General features: G+C 40.6%; 2 protein-coding genes and 1 pseudogene across 2 annotated transcripts in view; 1 reads left to right on the forward strand and 2 right to left on the reverse strand.

The window, feature by feature from the left end:
- Positions 1 to 4,009: 4,009 nt before the first annotated feature.
- LOC146494764 (uncharacterized) lies at positions 4,010 to 5,860 on the reverse strand. Its single transcript, XM_085145209.1, has one exon. The coding sequence runs from the start codon at positions 5,718 to 5,720 to the stop codon at positions 4,911 to 4,913; it is 810 nt and encodes a 269-aa protein (XP_085001335.1). The 5' UTR covers positions 5,721 to 5,860; the 3' UTR covers positions 4,010 to 4,910.
- A 1,547-nt stretch (positions 5,861 to 7,407) lies between these two features.
- Positions 7,408 to 11,612, reverse strand: LOC146494765 (uncharacterized; annotated as a pseudogene).
- Positions 11,029 to 18,158, forward strand: part of arhgef10lb (Rho guanine nucleotide exchange factor (GEF) 10-like b) — a 51,277-nt gene continuing 44,147 nt past the window's right edge. Inside the window, exon 1 of the mRNA XM_085145202.1 lies at positions 11,029 to 17,637. The gene's annotated coding sequence lies outside the window, so the exon portion shown is untranslated. The remainder of the gene's footprint in view (positions 17,638 to 18,158) is intronic.

Below are 18,158 nucleotides of genomic sequence, written 5' to 3' on the forward strand. Positions count from 1 at the left end.
TATATATATATATATATATCATCCCACAGATGTAATATTATCTACAGCTACTCTTAGTACCATTGATGTTAAGTTAGACTCTTTTTCTCCAATTGATCTTTCTGAGTTAACTTCAATAATTACTTCCTCCAAACAATCAACGTGTCTTTTAGACCCCATTCCTACAAAACTGCTCAAAGAAGTTCTGCCATTAATTAATTCTTCGATCTTAAATATGATCAACCTATCTCTAATAATCGGCTATGTACCACAGGCCTTCAAGCTGGCTGTAGTTAAACCTTTACTCAAAAAGCCATCTCTAGACCCAGCAGTCTTAGCTAATTACAGGCCAATCTCCAACCTTCCTTTCATATCAAAAATCCTTGAAAGAGTAGTTGTCAAACAGCTAACAGATCATCTGCAGAGGAATGGCTTATTTGAAGAGTTTCAGTCAGGTTTCAGAGCTCATCACAGCACAGAAACAGCTTTAGTGAAAGTTACAAATGATCTTCTTATGGCCTCTGACAGTGGACTCATCTCTATGCTTGTCCTGCTAGACCTTAGTGCAGCATTTGATACTGTTGACCATAATATCCTATTAGAGCGATTAGAGCATGCTGTAGGTATTACAGGTACTGTGCTGGAGTGGTTTGTATCATATCTAGGGATGGGTATCGTTTAGGTTTTATCCGATACCGGTGCCAAACCGGTACTTTTGAAGCGGTGCCGGTGCTTAAACGGTGCTCAAACCGGTGCTTAAAGAATGGAGAACACAAAATTGGTCCAAAAACCTCTCATGTTCAGCTGTTTTTTTTTTTGTAAAAAGATAACAATGTTAGCCTTTTCTGCAGCTATGGGGCATATATGGTATCACTCTGGGCTGGAAGCAGTGCTTAAACAATGGAAAAAACACAAATTTTGTCCAAAAACCTCTCATGTTTAGCTGTTTTCCATTTTTTCTTTGGTCATTTTAGCCTTTTTGGCCAGGGTGAAGGGAGTATCTGCCACCAAACAAGAAGACAGCCGCATGTAACTATGACAATGTTTGCTAGTTCACCATACTGCATTAATGTAATGTGGTGTAACGTGGTTAGCCTACTCAATGTAAATTACACACGAACAACATTAAGCTACTCACGCAGAGAAGAACGGCTGCTGCTGCATCAACATCCGTCATCATTTCTGCTACACTGGCAGGGCTAGGGGCCAGGACTGTCCTCTTCGGGTTTTTGGGGGATGTTGCTAACTCCAGGTCCGATAACAGGCAACCCACCCGCAGTAGATGCGCTCGGTGTGAGGTCTCGCAGCAAGCTATCAAATACGGCGCATTTTTCGGCTTTTAAAAAAAACGCTATGCATCGCCAGCTGTTTCATCGGATTTGAGGTGTTACCTCCTTTGACAGTATCACCTTAAAGCACTTGTTGCAGGCTGCTGACTTTGCATCTTTTGCTGTGAAGTACAGCCAGACTTTTGACCGCTTCGCCCTGGGCATTTTTAATCTGTAGCTCTGCTCTAAAAGAACGTACGTACCTGGACCCCGCCTACTATCCTCGGAAACGTAAAATGATTGGCTAGAATTCAAAGTGTATGACATCTCAGGAAGAAAAAAAAAAGCACCGAAATAAAGCACCGAAATGTGCGCAGCTTTTCGGTCTGGTTACTACCGTTTATGTCAGAACCGGTGCCATCATGGCACCGGATACCGGTACCCATCCCTAATCATATCTATCTAATAGACTCCAATTTGTACATGTAAATGGAGAGTCCTCTTCACACACTGAGGTTAATTATGGAGTTCCACAGGGTTCAGTGCTAGGACCAATTCTGTTTACATTATACATGCTTCCCTTAGGCAGTATCATCAGAAGACATAGCATACATTTTCACTGCTATGCTGATGACACCCAGTTCTATCTATCTATGAAGCCAGATAACACACACCAATTAGTTAAAGTGCAGGAATGTCTGAAAGACATAAAGACCTGGATGGCCGCTAACTTTCTGCTTCTTAATTCAGATAAAACTGAGGTTATTGTACTCGGCCCTGAAAATCTTAGAAATATGGTATCTAACCAGATTCTTACTCTGGATGGCATTACCTTGGCCTCCAGTAACACTGTGAGGAACCTTGGAGTCATTTTTGACCAGGACATGTCCTTCAACGCACATATTAAACAAATATGTAAGACTGCTTTCTTCCATTTGCGCAACATCTCTAAAATTAGAAATACCCTGTCTCAGAGTGACGCTGAAAAACTAGTTCATGCATTTATTACTTCCAGGCTGGACTACTGTAATTAATTATTATCAGGATGTCCAACAAACTCGCTGAAAAGCCTTCAGCTGATCCAAAATGCTGCAGCAAGAGTACTGACAGGGACTAGAAAGAGAGAGCATATTTCTCCTGTTTTGGCTTCCCTTCATTGGCTTCCTGTTAAATCCAGAATTGAATTCAAAATCCTGCTCCTCACATACAAGGGCTTAAATAATCAGGCCCCATCTTATCTTAATGACCTTGTCACCATATCACCCTATTAGAGCACTTCGCTCCCGCTCTGCAGGCCTACTTGTTGTTCCTAGAGTATTTAAAAGTAGAATGGGAGGTGCAGTTTTCAGGCCCCTCTTCTGTGGAACCAGCTTCCAGTTTGGATTCGGGAGACAGACACTATCTATACTTTTAAGATTAGGCTTAAAACTTTCCTTTTTGCTAAAGCATATAGTTAGGGCTGGACCAGGTGACCCTGAATCCTCCCTTAGTTATGCTGCAATAGACGTAGGCTGCCGGGGGATTCCCATGATGCATTGAGTTTTTCCTTTCCAGTCACCTTTCTCACTCACTATGTATTAATAGACCTCTCTGCATTAAATCATATCTGTTATTAACCTCTGTCTCTCTTACACAGCATGTCTTTGTCCTGTTTTTCTTCTCTCGCCCCAACCGGTCGCAGCAGATGGCCGCCCCTCCCTGAGCCTGGTTCTGCCGGAGGTTTCTTCCTGTTAAAAGGGAGTTTTTCCTTCCCACTGTCGCCAAAGTGCTTGCTCATAGGGGGTCATATGATTGTTGGGTTTTTCTCAACAATGGCGCTATATAAATAAAATTGAATTGAATTGAAATATATATATATATATATATATATATATATATATAAAAGCAAAATGGCCAGCTGATAAAAGCTGAAGTTTTCTCAAAACTACTTGTTTTTCAACTCTGAAATATTGGCAGAAACATTAGAAAAGGAAGAAGGAACAGCCAGCAGATGCAAAAATTACAAATATGGACACATATGCACACACATATGCACACAGAGTCTCACACAAACACACAGATATGGAGCACAGAGGGGCATGTGTGAATCTATGCAAGTCAATGAGTCTGAACTCACTTTGAATCCACCAAACAGAGAGGCTGTGTACTTTTTCCTGCCCAAACAGCTGCACCTGCTGCAGCCCTTACACACTCAGGCAAAGAGAGACACAAGCTTTCTGCAGTATATTTCTGCAGAGGATTCCCCTCGAACAAATGGCAGATACACAAGGGTAAGGCAAAAATGACATGCCTAACAATGTTTACAAATATGGACACACACACACAGAAATGCAGTGACACATAACCTACATCCAGAAAGCAATGTTTACAAACATGGATGCAAACATAAACACAGACAGGAGCACACAGAGACACACACAGAGCATGGCGTGTCCTGCGTGTGTCTATGCCAGTCAACCAGTCTGAAAATGCTCAATTTGAATCCACCAATAAAATGCTGCCCCCGAAGAATAAAAATTGGGTCTCACACACACACACACACACACACACACACACACACACACACACACACACACAGCAGATATTCTGAAAATATTCTGGGGGTTTTTTTCATTTGAGATTTTTGAGTTTAGACATTTAAAATACATAATTCCACTCTTCCAGTGATTTAAAGAATATGAGCTATTAATATTCATTCAGATGCATTCTAGTTCTAAATTTTCTTTTGCCATTAGACAGTTTTTCTTATGTACATTTTCAAGCTGTTCAGCTAGTTTCCAAGTTCTTCTGTGTGAATTTCAGTTCTGTGCTTTGGCTGTCAGGTGAATGTTTTGCTGTATTTCAGCCCATTAAACATGTTTTTTACCAAAGATTTCAGCAATTATCAAAATTCAACTCAAACTATTCAGCTATTAGCAGTCACACTGCATTTTCTACAGGAAATGCATTTTATATACCAGTTTCAGTTACTGTTGTTCATATGTTAACAGAATAAGTTCAAATTGTATTAAAAAATAATACCATCAATATGTTATGTTTACCCGACTACACCTACTGGACTTGTGGAAGTATTTTGAGAACCATAAGAGACTCTTACAAGTGTTTGAAAGAAAAAAAATCTTTAATATAGATGAGGACTCATGTAGAAATATGAATGAGTTTATAAAGTTTGATTTCTGTCATGGTGTGTTGTGACAGGTAGGTAGTAGGACCCAAACACAGGACTCTTACGTGGAATGAAACTTAAATCGGCAGCTTTTATTGCTGGAAAAATATTTTCATTAGGGATAAACGTCACAAAAAACAAACCAAAAACTCAAAACTCATATAGAAACTCAACTGGAATCAAGAAACTAAAAACTAAGAAACAAGAACTAGGAAAACAAATCAGGAACTATGAACAAGAATTAAGTAAAGAACACGAAGGGGAAAAAATCACCCAGCCCACTGAAAACTAAAGAAATCCCCAAAACATGAACAACAATCATCAAGGAACATATTTACATATTTACAGTTACTGGAACACCAATACTGGGCCGCAGACCCAGTATGGTGACAATTTCAGTTTCAATGTCTTTTGGTCTGCAACAACAGCAGAACAGACTTTTAAGTCTTTTGAAGAAACCCTTCTTATTGATCTGAAGGTCTTTGGACTTCATACTTTCAGGGTTCAGGAAAAGGTTCCTCACAGGGAACATCAGGAACTGGCCCAATTTCCAAACGAGATCCTTTGATCTTGTGATCTTCGCCTTCAACACTGGATTTGGACTCGGCATAGGGTTCCTCACAGGGAATGTCAGCCAATGGCACACTTTCTGAAAGAGCTCCTTCGATCTTAAGGTCTTCAGCCTTCAGACTAGATGAACTTTCAGCAAAAAGTTCCTCACAGGGAACATCAGGCTCTGGCACACTTTCTGACAGAGCTCCTTCGATCTTAAGGTCTTCAGCCTTCAGACTAGATGAACTTTCAGCAAGAAGTTCCTCACAGGGAACATCAGGCTCTGGCACACTTTCTGACAGAGCTCTTTCGATCTTAAGGTCTTGAGAACTCAGCCTGGATGCCCTTTCAGAAAGATGTTCCTCACAGGGAACGTCAGGCTCTGTAACACTTTCTGAAAAAGATCCTTCGGCTGGTGGAACATTTGCCATTGAATGACCGTCAGAGGAGCGTTCTTCATTTGTGTTCTTCACCTCGGGAAGACTTGAAGGGGGCTCAAAGATTTCAGATATCCAGACCATTGCTACATCAGCAATGGTCTTCAGCAACACTGGTGCAAAGTTTGCAACTTTGATAGACAGAATTTCTTGAGGAAATTTCTGCCTAATCTCCGTCAGGATGCTGTCGACCATATCGTCTCGGATGGAGCGGGTGAAGATGGCCTGTGTTTCCATCACTGTGAGACTCTTGGAGACACGATCTAAAGTGGCCTTGGTGACACTCGTGGAGAGGATGCTTAGACTCTGGGAGGCCATGTTTAGGAGGGGACGAGGAGGAAGCTCCCAGAAGCCCTGGAGAACGCGGGGAACTACCTTGATCACTACCTCCTGCGCGGTGAGCAGTTTGCTGTTCCTGCTGCTTCTCTTTTAGGATTTCAATGTAATCCTTTACCACACTGAGGAGTTTAGGTGCTCTGTAGAAAAACATTATAAGAGTTGTCTTTTAAACATATTCAAAGCATCATTTAAATATTGAAACACTGTAGCCGGACTGTTAACCCTATAACCGCCTTTGTATCATACATGAGTTTCTGAGACCTCTATCTCATCAACATGATCAATACTTGCCATAATTTCTAAATGTTATGGACAAAACTCTTCTTTTTTTTGTCTAAAATTAACATTGTTGTTAACAAAAAGTTGCCAAAAACACCCAATGTGTCAAATGCAATACAAAAAAATATAATAAATACATAATAAAAGTATATCATACACAACGTTTGACGTTTGTTGTCATGTTGTTTTGTTGTCAAAAAAAAAATTTGTGCATTTTGTTTAAAGGGTTAATAAACATCTCATCTCCAATCAGAATTTTCTGGCTATTTTTTGATGGGTTGGGTCTTACAGGGTTAATAACTGTATATTACACGTGCCTCACTGAAATTTAGGAGGTATGGCCTCTGGGAACTGAATAAGCATTCTGGCTTGAAATTCAACGTCCCTCATTTTATTGATATCGTTCACCGCCCATACCTGAAACAGAAAGCACATTTACAGTGCGCTTATGTTTAAAGGTTATGTGAACATAATGGAAAAAAAAAAAAAGAAATTTCCAAATTACTACAAGTCTTGTGAGTTTTCTAGTCTTACCAGCCTTAGAAGAGGTTTGGCTTCCTCTTCTTCAAAATCCTCTAATTCAAACTCCCATAGCCTTCAAAAGAAAGCAAAACAGAGGTTTTCTCTCAGCATTTACACGTCATCACAAACAGACTTTCAGGTGTGACAGCAACTCACTGCTCTCTGAGTGTCTCCCTGCTTTTCTCCACCAAAAGATCTCTCAGATCTTCAGCAGTGAGGTTAGGTGGAATTAGATCTTCCTGCTGAAGTCTGAGAAACTCCGTCATAATCGCAATCTAAAAATAAAAGGAAACATTTAATCACCACCACTCTCAGGTCCTCAGAAATTACCTGATATTTTCTGTCAGGTTTGGTTTGCATGAATCTGGGTTTAACCTGAGTCCTGTAGCCTGGAAGATGCCAGCAGATCTTTACAGCTGTTTCATAAATCGGTGTTGAACAACACCTGTCAAAGAAATAGCAATTTAGTCATTGTTACTTAAAATGATTCTCAGTTTGTCAACTTTTAAAACTACAACAAATTCTTCAAATTATTGAATGCAGTAAAACCAAAACGGTCACATACCCTGATAGGTTTATAGATTCCTTGACTTCATTCCATTTAGACGTTTTCAAATCACAGTCAGGAAGAAAAACTTTTAAATGCTCTCCAACGATGGCGTAGGGGGAGATCTTGACCTGAAAATGCTCTCTGCTCGGTGGTCTCGCACAGATGAGCTCTTTTGACAGTCTGATATTTATTTATGAATGCAGAATTTCTTGAACAGTCACCATGGAAACTTGATGCAGCTTCATGTTATTAATTTAAAAGAAGTATATTTTGCACTACATTGCACTAAACGTAATTCATCATATAAGTAAATAAAGTGTGGGTTAGGTCACTCCTGTGAAAAGAGCCACACAAACCGATGAATCAGAAAAGACAAAGTCAACCTACAGCATGCCTTTTCATATTATGTGCCTGCTTATCTCCATTACTGTAGATGGGAACTTGTGCAGTAAAACAATGGCTTACAAAACAGTGGACATGTTTTCTTAGTTACTCGTATTTACAAAGGCCACATTCGTCATGTTTCACAGGAGTTCGGGAGTGACCGATGAAAGTGATGCTACATTAGAGTCTGTCCCTGGGCTGGTTGTTTGCGGCTCTATGAGTTCAGCAGGAGGAGGTGAACCCACAGCTGGGAGCGGTTCCCTAGTGGGTGGGAGGATCATACTTCAGGTTCAATATTGTACTTATGTTCATCCTGGTCTGAACCTGGTCAGAAGAACTGACTTCAGTTTTGAAAATTCAATACTAGTCCCACATTATAAAAGGTAACCCCAAACAGTCTACAACGGTTGTTTTCTGTCCACCAAAGCAAATTTGATCGAAGAGGTTTTTGTAACTTCACTCCTCCAAAAACCAAACAAAAAGATGACGATTTATTGAACGATCATCAGAATTACCAGAGCTAACGTAGATCAGTTTATGCACTTGAATTAGGAGGGATAAGAAAAGTGACTGAATTGACTGCAATCTGCAATCTACTGACATCTAATAGTGAGATTTATACACGTGATAACTGATAGGTTTGTAGCATAAACCTATTCGTTGGAATGTTCAAGACAATTTAACTACACAGCAAAGCAAGACACGAGTAGGCAAAGTTCTTTATGTTTCTCGTGCACGGGAGAGAACTGTTTGTGTGTGTGTGTGTGTGTGTGTGTGTGTGGGGGGGGGGGGGGGGGTCAGAATGTGAACCCATAAATGACTTCCCTAAACCTGCTGGTCTGGAAGTCCAGCAGTTCATCTAAACAAAAGGCACTTATACTAAAACAGATATAGACGTGTTTGCTATACCATATATCAGTAAGAGAAGATATAACCTCTCTCATGATCTTAAGCTGTGTGTGTGCATGCCAGAACACTCTGGCATGCACACGAATTCTTTGCAGACTACTAAGGATCAAACCCCTATCAATATGCCATTGATTATAAACTCTAAGCATATATGAGTAAATATTTCTGAGCATAAATGACAATCAACAATATAATCCTGACAATAATTTTAATGATACTTGAAAATAGGCCAGGAACTGCACTGCTTCAGTCTGAGCCTGTTCAGTCAGCACAAACAGTCTGTGTAATATGTGAATAATAATATATGACTTTTCCTTCCTTTTCCATAAAAAGGGATGTCTCACGTGCTCACTGCAGTTAAAGTAGTGTTACTAGAAATATTAAGACACAAATGGCAGTAATACTTTTTAAAAGGCCTAATGACTAAAATCAGGTAACTTAGGTACACTTGCTCAACTGCTCATTAAGACAAATAGCTAATCAGCCAGTCACATGACTGGAAATCGATGCATTTACAGTAGGCATGCAAACCTAGTCATGATGAGTCTCGCGGAGCAGATACTGCACATGGAGTGGACATTCCCGGACTCTCTCATTATTGCTCTTGGGGACTTTAACAAGGCCAATCTGAGCCAAGAGCTTCCCAAATACAAGCAGTATATTAAATGCCCGACCAGAAAGGAGAGGACATTGGACCACTGTTACAGCACAATCAGCGGGGCCTATCGTGTGGTGCCCCGCTCTTCACTCGGACTTTCTGACCACGTCATGATCCACCTGATCCCCGCGTACAGACCAAACCTGTCGTGAGGACTAAAAAACTGTGGAGCAACGAGGCTGTGGAGGAGCTTCGCACGTGTTTGGAGTCTACAGACTGGGACACAATGAAGGCTGCTTCTAACAGCTTGGATGAGTTTACGGACACTGTCACCTCCTATATCCACTTCTGTGAGGACAGCATTGTGCCATCACGCACCAGGGTAAGTTATAACAATGACAAACCCTGGTTTACTCCTAAACTCAAAAAGCTGCGGCTGGAAAAGAGAAAGGCGTTCAGAAGCGGAGACAGGGACTGCTACAGAGAGGCCAAGTACAGGTTCACTAAAGAAGTGGACATTGCTAAACATCAGCACTCTGAGAAGATGCAGCAGCAGATCTCAGAGAATGACTCGGCCTCTGTGTGGAAAAGTTTTAGGAATATCACCAACTACAAGCCTAAAACCTCCCACTCCACTGATGACTTGCTCTTGGCCAACACCCTTAACAACTTTTACTGCCGTTTTGACGAGCCATCAGGCAACCTTCACACCTCCAACGGCCCTAACAATAGAGACACTTTGGACACTCATTCCCCCACCTCTCCCCCCTCCATAGAGCAATCACCACCATCAAACACTTCACCTACAACACCTCCCTCCACACCCCACATCAAGGAGGATTTCACACCACCTCCTCCCACCACAACTCTTCATATTCATGAAGCAGATGTGAGGAAGCAGTTTAAGAGTCTGAATGCTCGAAAAGCTCCTGGCCCAGATGGTGTGTCTCCTGCCACCCTCAGACACTGTGCAAACGAGCTGGCCCCAGTGTTTTCTGGCATTTTCAACTCCTCACTGCAGGCATGTCATGTGCCTGCCTGCTTCAAGTCCTCTACCATAATCCCTGTCCCCAAGAAACCTAGGATCACTGGACTAAATGACTACAGACCTGTGGCTCTGACATCTGTGGTCATGAAGTCATTTGAGCGCCTGGTTCTCTCCTACCTCAAGACCCTCATGGGGAGACCCTGGGGAGTCCAGATGCTGGACTCCCCAGGAACCTATGCCAGGATCCTGTTTGTGGACTTCAGCTCTGCCTTCAACACCATCCTTCCAGACCATCTCCAAGGCAAGCTTTCCCAGATGAATGTGCCTGATCCCATCTGCCGGTGGATCATTGACTTCCTGACGGACAGGAAGCAGCATGGCTGGGAGGCTGGGAAAGAATGTCTCGGACTCCCGGACCATCAGCACCGGCTCCCCTCAGGGCTGTGTTCTTTCTCCTCTAATCTTCTCCCTGTACACCAACTGCTGCACCTCCACCCACCAGTCTGTCAAGCTAATCAAGTTTGCAGATGACACCACCGTTATTGGACTCATCTCGGATGGGGATGAGTCTGCCTACAGGAGGGAGGTTGAACGTCTGGTGTCCTGGTGCAGCCACAACAACCTGGTGCTGAATGCCCAGAAGACAGTGGACATTATTGTGAACTTCAGGAAGCACACAGCCCCACTCCCCCCCATCATCCTGACTGACACCCTCATCACCTCTGTGGACTCATTCCGCTTCCTGGGTACCACCATCACCCAGGACCTGAAGTGGGAGCCCACCATCACCTCCGTCATAAAGAAAGCCCAGCAGAGGATGTGCTTCCTGAGGCAGCTGAAGAAATTCAACCTGCCAACATGGACGATGATGCAATTCTACACTGCAATCATCGAGTCCATCCTCACCTCCTCCATCACCGTGTGGTACGCTGGAGCCACTATCAGGGACAAACAGAGACTGCAGTATGTTGTGCGCTCTGCTGAGAAGGTGATTGGCTGCAGACTCCCATCTCTGCAGGACCTGTACACCTCCAGGACACTGGGGCGTGCAGCTCGGATCTCAGCTGACCCTTCTCACCCTGGACACAGTCTGTTTGACCTGCTCCCCTCAGGCAGGAGGCTCCGGTCCATTCGCACCAGAACTTCTCGCCATAAGAACAGTTTCTTCCCTTGTGCTGTTGGACTCATGAACAATAACCGTATGACTGTTCCCACCACTAACACATGACCCTACGCTGTGTTCACTGCATCATTCCATGTTTGGCACTGATCACCACCTGCACTCATGTATATATCTATCTACTTAGCATTTTTAATTCTTATTTTTATTTTTATGTCTATTTAAGACATATATGACAGTATGTTTGCACTAAGTACCGCAGCAATTTCCTAATGTTGTAAACCTGCTCAACATTTGGCAATAAAACCCCTTTCTGATTCTGATGACCCTCCAAAGGTCAAACTTTCTACCTTTAGGTGACTGAATGACATAAGACAGCAACGTTCAGGTATTTGTAATGTTTCTGTGACCTCTATCTCTGTGTTTGATCATCAGTCTGCAAAGGCAATGTGTTTTTGGTACTCTGAAAAATTTACACGTATACCTGCATACTGCAACAGAACACTGATCTTTCCTGCCATTTCACATTTGTTGTGCTTAGAATGCAATATAAGATTTTCCATTTATAACATGTTCCATACTTAACCTTTTTGGAGACTTTTATGTTGTTTGGCAGGATAATGGCATAACATTGAATTTTAGGTGTTAAAAATACACAGTGACTGATTTTCATGTCAACAAATAAATATTCTGATGAAGTGCGATTAAAGGAAGTTTTTGGAGTAACTCTCAGCAGTAATTTGGACATGAAATAGTTGGTAGACATGTTATTAACCCTATGAGAAAAATCTTTAGTTCTATTCAGGCACAGAGACATATTTAGGCTACAGGAAACAGTTTTATTCAAATACAATTTATTGTCAAAATGTTATAGTGGTGATCAGTTACTGCCTTTTTACAACTTACCCATTATAAAGTGACTGCAAATATTGTGGAACCGATTCATTGTGTTTAATTGCTTGTGTGCTGGAATGTATTAAACACAAAAACCAGGAGCTGCAGAAACCCAGTAATGCTGAAGACGCATGCAAGGAATTTATCTGTGCATTTATCTTTGCTCAATTTCAATCCACCAATCAGAGAGGCTGCTTCTGTCTGGTTCCTCAGGTTGTGCACTTTTTCCTGTCAGTACAGCTGCACCCCTTGCACACACAGACACAGACAGAGGCTTTCTGCAATGTATTTCTGACATGGAGCATTAACATAACATCTTAACAAAAATATTCTGACTTAACAGAAACATAATAACGTGACAAAAATACTAATTTTGGCACAAATACTAAAACATGAAACACTATAATTTAGCAGAAAATTAATAACTTAAGCAGAAATATTGGACAAGCAAAAGGACCAGCTGAAAAAAGCTGAATAAGGTGAAGTTCCCTCAAAACTACTTGTTGTTTAACTGTGAAAAATTGGCAGAAATTGTAAAAAAGCAAGAAAGAACAGCCAGCAGATACACACAATTACAAATATGGACACACACACACACACACACACAAAAGTTCAAAAGCTTTTTCAAATACCCACTTCAGCTTCTTCAGCTATTTTCAGCTTTATATTTTCAGCTGTATCTATGACAGTCAAACAGCCTGGATGTGCTCAATTTGAATCCACCAATCAGAGATGCGGCTTCTGTCTGCTTCATCAGGCTTTGTAGTTGTTCCTGTCAATACAGCTGCACCCCTTGCTCACACAGACAGAGACACAGGCTTTCTGCAATGTATTTCTGTCATGGAGCATTAACATCTTAGCAAAAATTTGTGATTTAAGAGAAACATAATAACTTAGCAGAAATACTATTACTTGGCAGAAATACTAGGAGATATGAACATATGACGATTCGAAAATGCGTCTCATTAGAGAGAGATGGACCGATCCGATATTACATATTGGTATCGGTCCGATACTGACCCAAATTACTGGATCGGATATCTGCGAGAAATAAAAAATGTAATCCGATCCATTAAATATCAAAAAAGCACCTCACAAAACTTGCTACACAGCATAACTCGGCTCATAACCGTAGCACGTGGCAGCAGTGTGCATCACGTGATAGAGCGGCTGTATGTATTTGTAGCCTAGCTAGCAAACCAGCATTTCATCTCCGAGGAAGTTTTCCCAGAGAGAAGTAAAACAAGTGTGTAAGTTCATCTCTGAATGTTTGTAAAGCTTATGGAGCGACTGCCTCTCTCTCTCTCTCTCTCTCTCTCTCTCCTGCTGCTACTTCAATCTGAAACTGCTTAATGATCAGCTGATCGGCTTCTCCTCGTGAGTCCCTCTCTCTTCTTAGTTTTTGGCCCACTTCTCACCAGAAAGAGGAAACCAGCGGCTGAACAAGCTTGATAAGCTGTTGTTAGAATTTATTTATTAATACTTTCTACACCAGGATCCTTTTCTACGTAGCTGACGGCTGGTAACTGTGCAGGGGCGGATCTAGCAAAGTTTAGCCAGGGGGGCCGATAGGGCATGAACAGGGAAAAGGGGGCACAAAGACATACTTTTCTTTCTTATTCTCATTTAAAATGTCTAGCTTTTAATAAATAATTATCTGACTCTTACACCCAAAGTTTTAATCTGATGTAAAATATATAGAAGTCCATTACTGTATATAGTAACTGTTAAGTCTAATATACCCTAGTAAGCTAGTACTTTTTCCTTTGGGAAGATACCATCTGTGCAGTCTGCAATTCTGTTGAAGAAAGATGTTGAATCTATTCAATTATTCTTGAAAAATAATTTATTTCTGTGCATTTTTCCCCCTGCATCAAATTAAATTTGATTACATCGATTAAGCATCATGAGGTGGAGGGTGGTTCCCTATTTTTTTTTTGCTGGGAGTTTGCAACCCTATTAGTTAGGTTGCTTAATATTTCTGCTAAGTACTCTTTAAAATACCAGAATAGGGAGGATGGAGCAGGTTTAAGGTTATTAGTTTGATCAGTATTGCTGAACTATGAAATATTTTGGGCACAGTGTATTTTTTACATACAGGTATAACAGAATAGCTTTAGTGTTGTTGTTTATTTAAACTTGAGTATGAACTTATACAAAATGCAGCAAGATATTAAAAAAAAACGTTTTATTGGTTAAAAAACACACTATATCGGATTCATATCGGTATCGGCAGATATCCAAATTTATGATATCGGTATCGGACATAAAAAAGTGGTATCGTGCCATCTCTAATTAGAGAATTCCAGCAGTGATATCGAGCAAAGTCTCCATTGAGTTTCTATGGTGAGTTTTCAGACTTTGTGTTGCTCTGAGGAGATTAGCCAAAAATCTGTAACTCCCACAAAAATGAGAGTGACATTTTCTGAAAGCCAGCAAAAATACCTAAGTTTTGATGCATAATTTGTGGGGGTTAAGTGAAAATTGAGGGAGTAGCAAGAAGTTGTTCAGACATGAAGAGAAAATTCAGAAGGTCCAGTGGGCCACTCTAAGCCAACTGCATAGCAACCATAACAACGCATGTATTTTCTGAAAAATCACAATGGTGCAACTGAAACTTAAAGAGGGATAAGATTAAAATGGTAACAGATATGAAAAAGCTGAATCACACATGAATAGACCAATAATTTGAGAACATTTTAAAGTTTGAATGGTTGTTCTACGTGAAGTAATGAATTCTTGAACTTTTTCACAAATAAAGTTTTAATCATTGGAGAAAAAATTACCCATAACCATGGACACACACACAGATGTAATATTATCTACAGCTACCTTTAGTATTCATTTAGAGTCTTTTTCTCCAATCGATATTTCTGAGTTAACTTTAATTAATTAATTATTAATTAATGCTTCAATCTTAAATATGATCAACCTATCTCTAATAATCAGCTATGTACCACAGGCCTTCAAGCTGGCTGTAGTTAAACCTTTACTTAAAAACCCATCTCTAGACCCAGCTGTCTTAGCTAATTATAGGCCGATCTCCAACCTTCCTTTCATATCAAACATCCTTGAAAGAGTAGTTGTCAAACAGCTAACAGATCATCTGCAGAGGAATGGTTTATTTGAAGAGTTTCAGTCAGGTTTCAGAGTTCATCACAGCACAGAAACAGCTTTAGTGAAGGTTACAAATGATCTTCTTATGGCCTCTGACAGTGGACTCAACTCTGTGCTTGTCCTGCTAGACCTCAGTGCAGCGTTCAATACTGTCGACCATAATATTCTATTAGAGCGATTAGAGCACGCTGTAGGTATTACAGGTACTGTGCTGCAGTGGTTTGTATCATATTTATTTAATAGACTCCAATTTGTACATGTAAATGGAGAGTCCTCTTCACACATTGAGGTTAATTATGGAGTTCCACAGGGTTCAGTGCTAGGACCAATTCTGTTTACATTATACATGCTTCCCTTAGGCAGTATCATCAGAAGACATAGCATAAATATTCACTGCTATGCAGATGACACCCAGCTCTATCTATCTATGAAGCCAGATAACACACACCAATTAGTTAAACTGCAGGAATGTCTGAAAGACATAAAGACCTGGATGGCCTCTAACTTTCTGCTTCTTAATTCAGATCAAACTGAGGTTATTGTACTCGGCCCTGAAAATCTTAGAAATATGGTATCTAACCAGATTCTTACTCTGGATGGCATTACCTTGGCCTCCAGTAACGCTGTGAGGAACCTTGGAGTCATTTTTGACCAGGATATGTCCTTCAATGCACATATTAAACAAATATGTAAGACTACTTTCTCTCATTTGTGCAACGTCTCTAAAGTTAGAAATATCCTTTCTCAGAGTGACGCTGAAAAACTAGTCCATGCATTTATTACTTCCAGGCTGGACTACTGTAATTCATTATTATCAGGATGTCCTGAAAACTCCCTGAAAAGCCTTCAGCTGATCCAAAATGCTGCAGCAAGAGTCCTGACAGGGACTAGAAAGAGAGAGAGCATATTTTGCTTGTCTTCATTGGCTCCCTGTTAATTTGAATCAAGAAAATCCTACTTATTACATGCGAGTGCTGAAATGATCAGGCCCCATTTTATAATAAAGACCTATTAGTACTGCATCAGCCCAACAGAGAACTTTGCTCTCACACTGCTGGATTACTTGTGGTGATAGGGTATTTAGAAGTAGAATGGGAGGCAGAGCCTTCAGCTTTCAGACACCTCTCTACTTTTACGATTGGTCTTAAAATAGTTAGGGCTGGATCAGCTTTCCGGGAATCCTCCTTTACTTACGCTGCATTAGACCTAGGCTGCTGGGGGCTTCCCATGATGCACTGAGTGTTTTTTTTTTCACTAACCCATTTTACTCACTATGTGTTTATATACCATGCTGCATTTAATCATTAGTTATTATTAGTCTCTGTCTCTCTTCCACTGTGTCTTTTGTCCTGTCTTCCGCCCATCACTTCCAACCAGTACCTCCCTGAGGCTGGTTCTGCCAGAGATTTCTTCCTGTTAAGACAGAGTTTTTCCTTCTTCTCCTTCATCTGATTGTTGGTGTTTTCTCTGTATTATAGTGGAGTCTTTACCTTATAACATAAAGGGTCTTGAGGTGGCAGTTGTTGTGATTTGAAGCTATATGGATAATATAGAATTGAACAGAAATGAAGAACTCCAACCGTGGTGTGTTGTTCAGCAGTTTGTCCACCAGATGGCTCTTTGCAACCTCCCAGCAGACATCCATACTTTCCAGCAGCCTTGCCTCTGTCAGTGCACCCCAGGGTGGCTGTGGCTAAAATGTAGCTTACCATCACCAGTGTGTGTGAATGGGTGGATGACTGGATGTGTAAAGCGCTATACAAATACAGACCATTTACCATTTACCATTCAGAGACCCGATCATCTCGGCTCCAAAAGCTGGAGCTGCAGTGAGTTTGAGCGTCACAATGACCCGTGAGGCTGCTCCTCCAACCCACAGCAGCAAGATAGGTCATTACAAAAAACTATCAATATGCTTACTCTGAAAACCGCATGTGAAATCATTTAAAAAGTCTTCACTAAAGAAATAAAGTAGATTTAATATATTTTGGATCACAGGAGGCGCTGTAAAAACAGCATTCATGTTTTATTGTGGTTGGAGTTAAGAAAATTTCACAAGTGCAAAATGATGAACTGAAAGAGAGAAACTGCAGAGTTGGTCATAATTCTCTTTAATTTTTTCATATAGGCAGATTCAACCTTTTTGGAAAAAGTCCAGCAGTATCAGGATTAGCTTTAAACGATTCATAGTTTTTCAGCCCAAAAATCACTTTGCTATGGAATAACCACATCTGTTTTAAACTTCTGTGTGAATCAACCCGAGAATGATGAAAAGAGGAAGTGATTTATTTCTGGCAGTCCCTCACCATGTCAGCACTTCTGTCTTCTGCTTTTGTCACCATGTGCTGTAACTTGCTGTTGGACTTTTGCCGCTCAGTGTTTTGAAAAGGGTAAAATGTAACTTGAGTAATTTGACTTGGTTAGTGGGGAGAATTTGTAAAGTTTGGAATATTGAATAAGGAGTTCATCAGCTGGGTCAACACAACACGGAATCTCTTTACTTTGGATAAATAAAGTGGTTTGTGTGCACAGAAGGTAGGTGCCTTAAAACTATATACAAAGGAAGTATGAACAATTGCTAGAGACAGATATTTTGATTAACTTTCTCTTAGAGAAAACATGCAACCATAAATCTTAATGTTATGCTTTTTTATTAGATTTGTCAGTCCATGTTTTAAGATGTTAAAGTTCATGTGTGTCTGTAGTTTCTTGCCAAGCCAAGTTTAGACCTCAGTTTCTTTAGAGTGATAGCCATCTACCCTCACATTAAAATCACTTTCATTTTGTTAGATATAACAGTTTCCCACATGAACCACAGTCATTTATCTGCCAAATGGAAGGTTTGTGATTTGATCCCTAAAACAAAGTGTTGAAAACATACAAAATAATGCATCATCACTGTGTGTGTGATCCATTGACTGTCTGAATGTGGCTTCTAATATTAAAGAAAATCCCAAATAAATTCAAACTTGTATTCGCTCAGGATGAATGTATGTAAACTTCTGACAACTACTGTATGTGCAGAAGTATTGATCAGATGTGTATAAAACTTTGCA

This window comes from Neolamprologus multifasciatus, chromosome 20, assembly GCF_963576455.1.
Source record: "Neolamprologus multifasciatus chromosome 20, fNeoMul1.2, whole genome shotgun sequence".
Taxonomy (NCBI): Eukaryota; Metazoa; Chordata; class Actinopteri; order Cichliformes; family Cichlidae; genus Neolamprologus; species Neolamprologus multifasciatus.